This window comes from Ceratosolen solmsi, unplaced genomic scaffold (assembly GCF_000503995.2).
Source record: "Ceratosolen solmsi marchali unplaced genomic scaffold, CerSol_1.0 scaffold10, whole genome shotgun sequence".
In the NCBI taxonomy this organism is placed as follows: domain Eukaryota; kingdom Metazoa; phylum Arthropoda; class Insecta; order Hymenoptera; family Agaonidae; genus Ceratosolen; species Ceratosolen solmsi.
The window spans coordinates 3440892-3453453 of record NW_011948412.1 but is presented as its reverse complement, the minus strand read 5'-3'; the positions used below and the strand labels follow the sequence as shown (position 1 = coordinate 3453453).

At 23.6% G+C, this 12562-nt stretch overlaps 1 protein-coding gene across 1 annotated transcript; it reads left to right on the top strand.

Moving 5' to 3' along the window:
- Window positions 1-341: 341 nt before the first annotated feature.
- On the top strand, window positions 342-11586 carry LOC105367430 (uncharacterized). Its single transcript, XM_011506138.1, has 7 exons — window positions 342-1245; window positions 4896-5463; window positions 6801-7252; window positions 7590-7782; window positions 8243-8499; window positions 10951-11147; window positions 11424-11586. The coding sequence occupies exons 1-6, from the start codon at window positions 428-430 to the stop codon at window positions 11072-11074; spliced, it is 2412 nt and encodes an 803-aa protein (XP_011504440.1). The 5' UTR covers window positions 342-427; the 3' UTR covers window positions 11075-11147; window positions 11424-11586.
- Window positions 11587-12562: the final 976 nt, after the last annotated feature.

Sequence of the window (12562 nt, the reverse complement as noted above, 5' to 3'; positions counted from 1 at the left end):
ATTTCTTTAAAACATGAAATTTCATTTTAATATATAAAATTCATAGTACATATTAAAAATTCTAAACTAGATTAATAATTTATGTTATTAAACGTAAATTATTTACAATGTTTTTCTAAATATGTATACATAATTTATAGTAAAGAAATAAGAGACGTGATAGATTTTTATTATAATGAATAATTTAGTTGATTTGAACGACAATATTATTTGAAAATTCTCAAAATTGTTTTGTATTAAATTATTCCTCATTTACTTTTCGAAAAAATCTTTCAAGATTTACTTTTTATGATTAAATTACTTTATTTGAAAGTTTAAACGTATTTTTTTTTGTCAGATACTATTGGCAGTCATATTTCTCTCAACAATTTCATCATTTGCAACTTCGTCAAATGATGAGCTACCTAAGCCCAGCTACACACGCACGATGCTTAAGGTATCTCGAAGCTTACCTGGAGAAACGGAAGAATTGAAAGTTCGAACAAGTGAGGGAAATATTGCCACTCTCATAGTTAAGCGTCGTGAGAAATCCGTCGTCGATATTAGTAATGATAATACTCGCAATGGATCCTTTTCGGAATCAGCAACGCCAACCACCAAAGCTCAATCTACACCTCCGACTATCGGATATAGAAATGTAGATGTTGATCCGTGGAACCGTTTACAAATTTGGACTAGTATATCGGATGCTAAAGAAGAGCCTAAAAAAAATTGGTTACCTGTAAATCGCAGCTTTGATAATTGGAAGCCAATGGAAAAACCCTTTGAACCTGCAGCTACCCAAAAAAGTTCCTGGCTTGTTTCTGATCAACTGGAAAACTCTCGAGGGTTCCAAAGTGTTGCTGCGGATAATGGCTCTGATGAAAGAATTATACGTTATACATTTTTACCTCACGAGTCTCGTCGCATCCAACGCACAAACGTAGGCGCCAATCTACTGAAGAACCGTGATGCAAAGAACGTCCCTTCAGAAGTTGTAGTGCGTTCAGAGATTAGTGTAAAACCTCAACCAAGTCAACAATCGTCAGAACCTAAGCGATCGTCTATATCGCTAGATGTTGATGGTACACCAATTGTGCATGGTAGAAGAGTGCCAGATGAACCAATTGATAAGATTCAAATTTGGAGGAATGCCAGAGTCATAAATAATAAATTAGTTACCAATGTTGATTCTTCAACAACAGAAAGAGGATTATTAAAATCTGGACAAGGTTTCGAGAGATTTTTCGAAGATGTAAATCGCAGGTGAGGAATGCATGGTAGTAAAGGAAGTCTATTATTAACTGCATTATTAACACTTTTGAAATCATATTATTCACCAATGTGATTGTATTATGTATTTGGAATATAACGAGCCAATAAAAAATAGCCTCTTTTGCATTGAGCTTATTGAAAGAAGCACACCTATAACAGCATAGAAAGATTAATATAATTAAATTCTTGTATATTTTTACAAATTACTAATGTTACGGAAAATTTTATTAAACCTTATATATATATATATATAGATTTTATTAGATTGAATTAGATTGAACAATGTTTTTATGTTATGATTTAAAAATGGTTTTATGCATTTACATAATTATGGATTAATTCAAGCAATAATCACAATTTATATAGCTTTACTGTAGCTAAGCTGAAGAAATAAAAGTCTTTATCTTGAGTTGATTTTATTTTTATACTTTAATTTTTGACCATCAAAATTTTAACAAATTTTCTAGTTTACATCTTTATCGTATATATTTTATTTAATTTTGTTTTGTAATTTTTGGTTACATGTAATACATAACTATACATTTGTCATATCGTCTAATATCTTTATGTCAATACGAAAAAATTGTGGCTTATGTCATTCTAATCAAAAATAAAAAAATGGTAAAAGCATGTTTTTGATTTTCAGTAAAATTATAATATCTCCCTGAATCAGCAATAAAAACCATCATTCGTTCACATATAATATACACAACTAAACTTGTTAAATACCAATCTAACATTTAAAAAATAAATTGCAAAATTTCAGCTCAATTATTAATAAGATTAAATTATATTTTTAATTCATCGTAGTAATCTCATATGAAATGGCGCTGCTTTTAGTTGTATTTCTAAATATTTATAAATATGTATTTCTTCTAATTTTTGTGTAGTTATGAATCTTCTATAAAATATATTCACATTATTTAGACTATAAGTCTAAATTAAATTTTGTTAATATAAATTAACGATTTATACATTATTATTTATTTATAATATGTAGTGTCAATAAAATACTGTTAAAAATACTATAGAATTATTCAAAAGTATATTGGTACTTTAATAATTTTTATTATAAGTAATGACATAATATATTCTTTTATATTTTCATTCAAATACCATTATATGTTTCGAAATTAAAATATATCATTTCAAATATGTTTAATTATAACATTTGATGGTTTATATAATTGATATATATATATAATTTATATTTTATCAAATTGTCATTACATTTCAGAAGTCTTTTAGATAATTATTTGGGGTATACAATAAATCCAGTTACTATCTGTTATTCAATATTATACAACGATATAAAAACAAGATTGATTTTCAAAATAAAATTTATTTTCGAAGAATACATAGATCTAATCAAATAGTATAATATAGAATAATATTAATTGAAATAATTATACGTATAAACTTCTAAATGTTTGACAAAAGAATTTCATAATCATTGTTAAAATATTTCACATTGAACATATTTATTTTCAAAAATTTTAACAAATGGGAGAAGTGTGAATTTTTTAAATTTTATTCTCTTAATCCTATAAATATTACAAATATAGAAAATAGTTTACAAATATTAAGTTACAATTAATTATAAAGAATAAAATAGCAAAATAATATTGATTAATAATGATATTTGTATTAATTGAATAGATATACTTTGAATTATTTTCCTTTGCAAAGAAAGTGACAAAATATCTGAATATAATTTTTCAATAATTTTTTTTTAACAGTACAAACACATCATTTATAATTTATTAAGATTTTTCAAAGTAAGTTTAAAATCGTGATATTTTAAATTAGTTAATTCATATAAGCTATTCTTTACGAAAATTTAAATATTTTTAGTTATTCCATAGGTTTCTACCTAGAATTTATACACATGTTAAAAACTATAACTTCTAATATGTTTAGTCGTGGATATATTAAAAAAATTATTCTTATTTATGAAAAATTTGTTTTTATATTACTATGTGGGTTGGAAATGCATAACAGGTTTTAAATTCGCAATTTCGGTTGCGTAAATAAGAATCATTTTGTTAGTAATCATGGTACACAAGTCGAAAGTATATACCCATATACTATATGTAGAAATCTAAAATTTTTTTTGTTCCTTGGTTAATTGACTATTAAAAAAAGTTTCTCTTAAATGTAGAAAATTATTTTCTCTGAATTATATGAATATACATTTTGATTTTTTATTAATACATTTATTATTAATTTAATATTTTTCTTCTTAACAAAATGTTATGTTAAATAGGATTTAAATAATTTAAGTATTTGATCATATTTTGTTCTACATAAATTTTTGTGTTTAAATCGTTTTCTATATAAATAATATAAAATACATATGTAAATTTATTTTAAGATTCATATGGATTAGCCATACGTAATAGTATTTTCTAATCATTTGCATGTTTTTAGGATTTATGAAGCATTAAATGGCTACGAATTCTATAATTTGTTATGTATTTAGTTCTTATGTAAAGAAACTTTGAAAACTATTCGAATAAATTCGCTCACCGACATGGACATTAGGTCAGTTAATATAATAGTAATATTTCTAGGAGAAAGTAAGTAGCTGAGAGTTTTGTTGACAGAAAATTGGTAAATTCGGCGTGAAAAGTACATAAATAAGGATAACATTAAAGACAGTAAAAGTCCAAAATTTCATCAAATTTAAATATTTAAATTAGATTGAAATTGCAAACATATACACACAATGCATTTCATATAGAAATAACTAGAATGGTTAAATAGAAATAAGTTTATGAAAAGTGATTTTGTAATATTATTAGTTATGAATATTCTAAGATCTGATTTATATAATTATTGAAACACAGCTTGTTATTCAAATAACAATGCGACAGATAATTTTCGTACGAAATTCTTATTTTTTCGATTCCAATTTAAAATATAAGTCGAATCAAAATAGTAAATAGGAATATCAATTGAGATTTTTATAATATTAAAGGCCTTTATATATGTGAGTTCAATATACGATTTTTAAACATAAAAAAATTAATTCCAGAAATTAAGAAATTGGAAATAAAAATCAAATAGTTTAATTTAATATTATTTATTATGAATAAAATTATTTAATTTAATTATTCATAATAAATGTACCACTTTAAATTTTTAATTACTTGTATTATTTATGACTGATAAATACTAACTTTATTATTAGATAGTAAAAATAATAATTGAATGAAATATTTCTGACTTCGCATTATTTATCGTTGTAAGTTTTTAAAAATGTTTAAAATTTGTAAATATTTTATTTTATTTCCTTTATTTTGTTTTAAAATAAAAATGTTTTATAATATAAATATATGTAAATTGTAATATATGATAAATAATATAGACATGGAACCAAAATAAAGAAGAATTTATTATTGTAAATATAAGGTTTAAACTAAGTATTAGTATTTTATAAATAGCTTTATTTTATTGTACAGTATAAATATTTGACAATCTTTATTTACTTGCAAATTTAAGAAAATAAATGAGTATGTAATTCTAATACTAACATACTAAACATTCAGATGTTCAAATAAAGTTAGTCATTCCATTAGATTTAACAATAAAACTTCTGAATTCCAATTCCAAAATCTAATAAAAATTCTGAAACAAAGGTACGGAAAAACTCCAGAGAATAATCTGAACAAACCAAAGACATATCGAAACGAGGTCCTAGCTGCGGAAATTTATGAAACCGCAGAGGATACGTATCGACCTAGTATACATAAGCGGATGCTGCAACCTGAAGTAGCTGCAATTTATCCTAACTCGCGAATATATTCACCACCTGATTCCCGCAAGTCACCAATTTCTAATATTAAGCCTGGAAGCCGAGCACCAGTATTGCAGTATGCACATCCTGAATTAGGCGTACAGCCCGCTAAGATAGTGCAAAATGAAAAGAAAAAGATAGACGATGTGACTACAGCTCCAATAAATCAGCAGTACAATAATCAATTAATACAGAATCAGAATCAGAATTCTCAGAATTATTATTATGGTGAACATAGACAAAAGAAGAAATATGTATTGAATGATAAAAGCATTGTAGATTCTTACACAGTTAAAAATTACTATCCAAATCAACATTTTTACGGGCTAAAGAGACCAATGAGTGAAGCACCATTTTGGGTAAAAATATCCGAGAATTTGAAGACTCATTTTACCGATGGTGTTGCTAAGGTAAGCACAAGATACAATTACAAATTTTTAGAAAACATTCAGTAAAAACTGATACTCTATCAGAAATGTAGATAGACACGTAAAAACTGAATAATGTAAAAATAAGAATTATAATTTATTGTACAGGTGTACACGCTGTATAAAATAAATGCAAATAACATACAATTAATTGCAAAATATTTTATTAAACATTTAAAAATAACGTATAATGACAATATATTGTACAAAATGTATATTAAATAATGTATTAATTGTATATTGTATTTTTATAATAATAGGTTTGTAGCAGTAATTATACATTGGATGAAGTAATAAATTAGTGTCTGTAAAATTTCTTATATATAGTGCCAGCTACTTTAGCATATTAAGCAATAATTACTAACTACTATCTGGGAATTTAAGATAAATAACGACTATAAATTTTCTCAAATTAAATTAAATAATTACTTAGATAATTATTATATAGATTTTTGTATTGATATAAATATTTTTCTTTTTAAGCCTTAGTCTCATTAATCGTAGTCATATAATGCTGCACATCATCTATTATATCATAATATTATATCATAATAGTTAGCATTAACATTTGATTTTTAATAATTTATATTTATCATCTCATTAATTATCGTACTATTATTATTATTATTATTATTATTACTAATATATTTTAGGAAAATTATTATTTATTTTAAATCTATTAAATAGAAATTCTTTTCCACGTTGTTTCTTTCATTTCTTTTTTACATTAACAATGTTTTCAATCATAAATTTTATTACTTTATTCTCAATAATAAAATATATCTCCGTAAATGATAAAGAACTTTATGATGATCAAAATAAAGAGAATAAATTGGTTTTAAATGTTTTACATTAATTTACAAATATTATATGCTCCTCATTTATTAATTTCAAAACCATCATTGTCATAATATTAATCTTTTTTTTCTAATTGTATTTTATTTATTTTTGTTATATTTTTTAATCATATTTTCACAGTTTCTTAAATATTTTTTACAACATTGTTCTTTATTGCTTCGTTAAAAAAACTGCACTCTAGTGCAGTGTTTATCATTTAAAATATTGTATTTTTATTAGTTTATTAATACATAACTCTTCTATTCTATAATTTCAATATATAATCAATTAAATATACAAAAACTATTCTAACATAGGTATTTGGAGTAAATTTAGAAAATAAATTTAGTATTAAAAAGTATATTTCTGTGAATGTTTATTGACGAGAAATTGTGAAGGATCATAAAGCAGAATATTTTGAATGTAGCATAATTAAAAAAGTATTTATGAAATGAAAATAGTTTTTTATAAAATGTATATAGGTATCCGAGTTAACAAAACCGGTGATCGATCCTCTTGTCGAAGCAACTCGTAAAATATCGGAAAATCTTGGATTATCAAAAGTACGCTCACAAGATTATGCTCAGGACAAGATTGGTACTGTGACCGCAGGATCTTCGGTTCTCATACCGGCACTTGGACTTATGGCCTCTGGTGCAGCTTTGGGCATTGGAGCTGTTGCAGTTGGTCGCTACCTCGATGTTGATATGTTAAAACGGTCGAACGATGAAACAATACTAAATACATCGGATGATCAAGAGAGGACATTGCATATCATTTCACAGTTAGACGATAACAAGGCGCCGCAGACTTATGGGAATTCGGAGACTGAAGCGAACGTCGATGGAGTGTACATTCTTGTTCAGAATAATGGAATACATGAAACAGATACGAGGAGAAAGAGAAATAGTGACAATATACCTGTTAATTTTAGGTGACGAATGTGATTTTCTCTATAAAATACGATTAAGAGTAATTTAATAAAATAATAGTGATATTATTGATTTTTTAAAGCTTTTCTCATCTATATGACATTAAAATAAAAATCTTAAGTAAAATATTAATTTTTATTTGAATCATTAAAAAGTTCTTTTATAATTACTTAAATATATTGAATGCTATTTTAATGTATTTATTATATTTCTAACATTAAAAATTAATAGAATCAAGACTTTTTAATACTTAAAAGAATTATACTGTAATATATAAATATATATATATTTTATAGTGTAATAAGAATTTCACGATAGTTTAATTTTTGTAATAAACAGGGAAATTCAACGGAAAGGTGCTGACTCGATTACCGAAATCGTAGAAGTGGATTTACCTTCCAAATTACTTGATGATAGAATAAATAGTGAGAATAATAAAATACATATAGAAAATGAAGATGCTTTTGCTGAAGCGGTGATTCATCAAGCTTTAAATGCTATTGTAAGGCAATCAGAAGCAATAAAAGATGATGTAAGACACAATATTTTTTGTTTATATTTTTTTAATGAAAAAATTAACGCATTTGCGCATTAATTTTAACTAATATAAAGATGTATTATTTATTAATTTTCAAATTGTATACAATAATGTGAAAAATTATATTTTTCTTTTTATACAGAACTTTTCATTATTATTTTTTCATTATTACAAAATAATACAAGTTATAAAAAAAATAACTTTTGATATTACAAAGAAAATAGTAAAATAATAAGCAACTTTTTATAGACTTTTAAGATATAATTTATGCTAATGTAAAATAATAATTATCTAATAATGCCATCTATTTATTTATATTAATTTTAAAAATAGAGATTTATAATACCAATTACATTGGAATTAGGATCTTGTATTATAATAATACATAATAAATGCTAATAAAGAGCAATTTAATAAATTCTAACAATGAATATTTGTATGTTTATCGAAAAAGTCTAATGGAATTCAGATGAGAAACAGAATAAGATCAAGACTGAGACGTAGTTTGAACAGTGTTAATAATGATGATGAACTTAATGATGCTCTTCAAAATTTAGAGAAGACCGAAATAATAGATGCAAATAGTGGACATATACCTGGTGATTGGACGCGTACATTATGCGCTAAAAGAATTTTTTGTGACGCCATGGTCAGGCGTGGTTCTGATGCTTATATGTTTATGGAAAAAAAAATGTCTGGAGTTTTGAAGATGTAAGTATAATTCAAAAAAAATCTGTAGTTTTGAATATGTATGTATAAATAATATATATATATATATATATATATATATATATATATATATATAGTAATTGAAAAAAAAAAAATATTTCCATCTAATTTCATAATTGACATGCTCTTAATTTAAGGTTTTTTGTATAAATTCTAAAATTGAAAATTTTATTATTTCGAATTTTTAAATTATGTCGTTAATCGGTATTTACATAAGATTATAGTTTTTCTTTGGAATTTTAGTTGTTAAGGACATTTTTGATATTTTTTAAGAGTTTTTCAAAATTGTTTACTAAGTAGCTTTATTAGAATGATTTTTTTTATGTTTATAATTAGAATTTTATCATTATAACATTAGTTGGAAAATAAATAATAAATATTTTTGAGATTTTTAGAAAATTTTTTACTTAATATAAAAGTTTTTTAAATGATTTTGTATTTATTACGTGTAAAAAAATTTTCGCTATATTGTTTGTTGTATTGTAATAATATCATTTTTTATATTTAATAATAATGTAATTATACGTAATAATATTTATATGCTTCTTTTATTTGTTAATTGATTATTAAGTCGTTACTTATTTTATTTAATAATTAATTATTATTTCCCTGTATATTATTTTTTAAAGAATAATATTTTATGAAGCAAACTTATTGTAGAGTAAAGTATTGTTTTAATTATATTGAAAAACTTGTCGAGCAAAGAAATAATATAGAATATATACAAGTTCACAAAATAAATACAAACTTATATTAATATAGTTAATTCATTTAATAAAAATTTCTAATTAATATGATTAATTGCCAATGACATTCATATTTCATTATAAAGTATTCATTATATTGCAAAAAATGCAGATATTTACTGATTAACTGTATAATTGATAAACATCTTATGATATTGGGCTGGTAAAATTCCTTTATATAAATGTTTTTAAGATTGATTTAACTTTTTCTTTATAGTTCTTACTCAGCTGTATAGTAGATGACAAATAATATGTTAAACATATTTATAAATATTTTTGTTCTTTTAGTTTGATTAGATTCAAATATTTTAAGCATGTAAATTCCATTTACAATCATATAACTTTTACAAATCACAAATCCGCACAAACATATTTAATACGTATATTAATTTTATATGTAATAATGTCGGATAATTAAAAAAAAAAATAAATATAATAAATATTGTCTGTATCTCATATAATCGAAACATTATAATTGGGATGTGATTAAAGATAACGTTCATAAAAAGGATTAAAAAATTTGAATTCACGAAAAATTACTCTATTTTTTAGAATGTCGTTTGCACATATACTATTGAATTTTTTAAAGTATTTCTCAATTACAGCAAAGAAAATAAAAAGTGAAATCTAACGTGTCGAATTAAGAAAAAAGAAAGAATGTGCCGGAATGACTTTCCCTTTGCAAGACTTTTGCTCGTCTTTCATGCATACATCATCTTATCGAGTCATACTCTTTCGTCTTTACGACTTCTACCGTCTAGAATTAGCACAGTTTTCACTTATAGTGAGAATAAGGAAAACTTGAAATTGCATTTAAGTAGTACATATACATTTATGTGAATGGCATATATAATCTTATGTTAGATTTTTTTTTTATGTATTCAAGTACATTTTTCGTTTAAATGAATTTCAATTAATAAATCGTAGGATAATTTCTTCAAATTTGTATATAATATTTATATTAAAGAAAATTAAAAATTCTTTAAAAAAGGAAAAATTGATATATAACGATAGCGTCTTCAATATACTTATGACCTTTTATTATCAGTTTTGAATCTGATTTATTATATTATATGAAAAACATAAGATTTTATATTTCTCCAAAAAAATTCAACGAATTATGACGGGATTAAAAATTTTAAATTAAATTCTTTTTTTTATATTCGGAATTTCAATTACATATATAAAATGAACAGAAAGTACCTAATTAATATTTTTCAATAAGCTAGATTTCAAAATAATGAAAATATTACACTTTAAAATTCGATTCTTGAAAATTCAAAATTTTTTATTTGTAAATATTTAATAGTTTTTTCATTAAAACGAATTAATTTGATATCAAAAGTTCACATGAATTAAACAATTTCATTGGCTTATAGATAAAGTACAAACAGTATGTAAACTTATAATTAACATAATTGATAGAATATTAAGTACAAGTAGAAATATGACAATGTAAAAGTAAAAATATCTAAATATAATTCATTAAATTCAATCCTTAAATTCTATACAATTTACTTTATAATGCTTTAATAAAGTATATTGCATCTGTAATGCATGAATGTTTTGTATTCTATGAAACTTTAGTTTCTTCATTGAAATAAGAATAAGAATTTCAATGTATAACAGTATATGTACAAAAAGTATTTGATACAATTGTCTTATAAATTTCTCTTTCTATGTTCAGGATTCAACCTGACGCTGCGATACAAGTGTCCACCCACTTTGATCAAGTCATGAATGCCGTGAGAAGGCACGACTGTTCAATTTTCTCATGTTCGGATACCAGACCGGCAACCGTCTTTTTTTGAAATCGATCGAAGAATGCTTCGCATTACTAAATTGCGATGACTTATTAGCGATCAATTTGGTAAAAAAACTTACGTATGTCTTATTCTTGTTACAAAAGTCACAGAATCAATTATATTTTAATATAAATAAAGCTTAAACGATTTTATAGTATCAATAAAATGTAAAAATTTTATCGATCTAAAACTATATTGTTTATTTTTATATATTTAATAGAATAAAGTCTATTTGTTTTATTCAAATATACCAAATTTTCGTAAAATATAAATGCTCTGGAATCTCTTTATTCTCATACGTGTTGTAAAATACTTTCACATTTGAAATTTACTAATTTATTTATTTATGTTTTAGGTCTTTAACTTTTACCTGCAAGAACTAAGACTGTCGGAATGAAAATGCGATTTGTTTATTGGTGCTGTACATACAACCTGTTATTGCGCGAATGTTGAACTAGATTATTAAAAGTTTATTATTAAATTTTATTTCATTAAAATCAATTTAAATAGGCAAAGCATTTGAAAAAATGTTTCTTATCTTGTACTTTAATAAATGTTTACAAATAAGTGAACGTTGAGGCTTTTAAATTAAAATACACGTTACGTTGTGTTATCACAGATTATTTTAATTAAAAATTCGTATTTTTGTTACTTGTGTTTATATGTTAATTATTTTATCAAAAATATTTTAATTTTTATTAATTACTGTTACTATAATATATTTCTTCTAATATTACGTAATAAAACATAAATAAATTGGTTTTTTACAGTTACTTTTTGTGCCCTTCTACTTTAGCAAACTATAAATTATTTTTTCCGATTCAAAATGTTAATAAAGAACAAATATTAAGGTAAATTAAAGTTCAAAATTATTACTTAGGAATCACGCACATTTGTGTTATTGGTTTATATGCAATAAATAATTAATTTCCATATGAAATATTTGAAAAATATTTGAAAAATATTTCATATTTAAATCTGTATTTAGTTATAATTTTTCTACTTACTTTTATACCTCTCAACTGATGTTAAACATATTTATGTACATTCATTTGAATAAAATAGTGACGATTGATGGTTACTTTTGAAAAAGATTATCCGTCTAGCAATTTATTTTAAAAATATCAAATTATAGTATTTATACGATATTCGATTAGATACAGTCAATTCTACAGTCTATTGTAGTTTGATAATTTTATTAAAAATATATATGTCACATTATACTGTTTGAATTAAGAAATGTTTTTTAAAGCTCACCAAAGTATTATTGCAATTTGAATTTTTAGATTACATGAAGTAGAACGGCTTTACTACGTACAAATTATTAAAAGGTAGCTATGGAATTAAATTCGCATATACAAATTTATTATATTAGTCAATTAATTAGATATGTGAAATACATTGTATAAGAATAAGGTTGTGCATGCTTATAATTTATTCATATTAAACATAATTTGCTCAAAAGTATAACAAAAGTATCTAAGGAGAATGAAA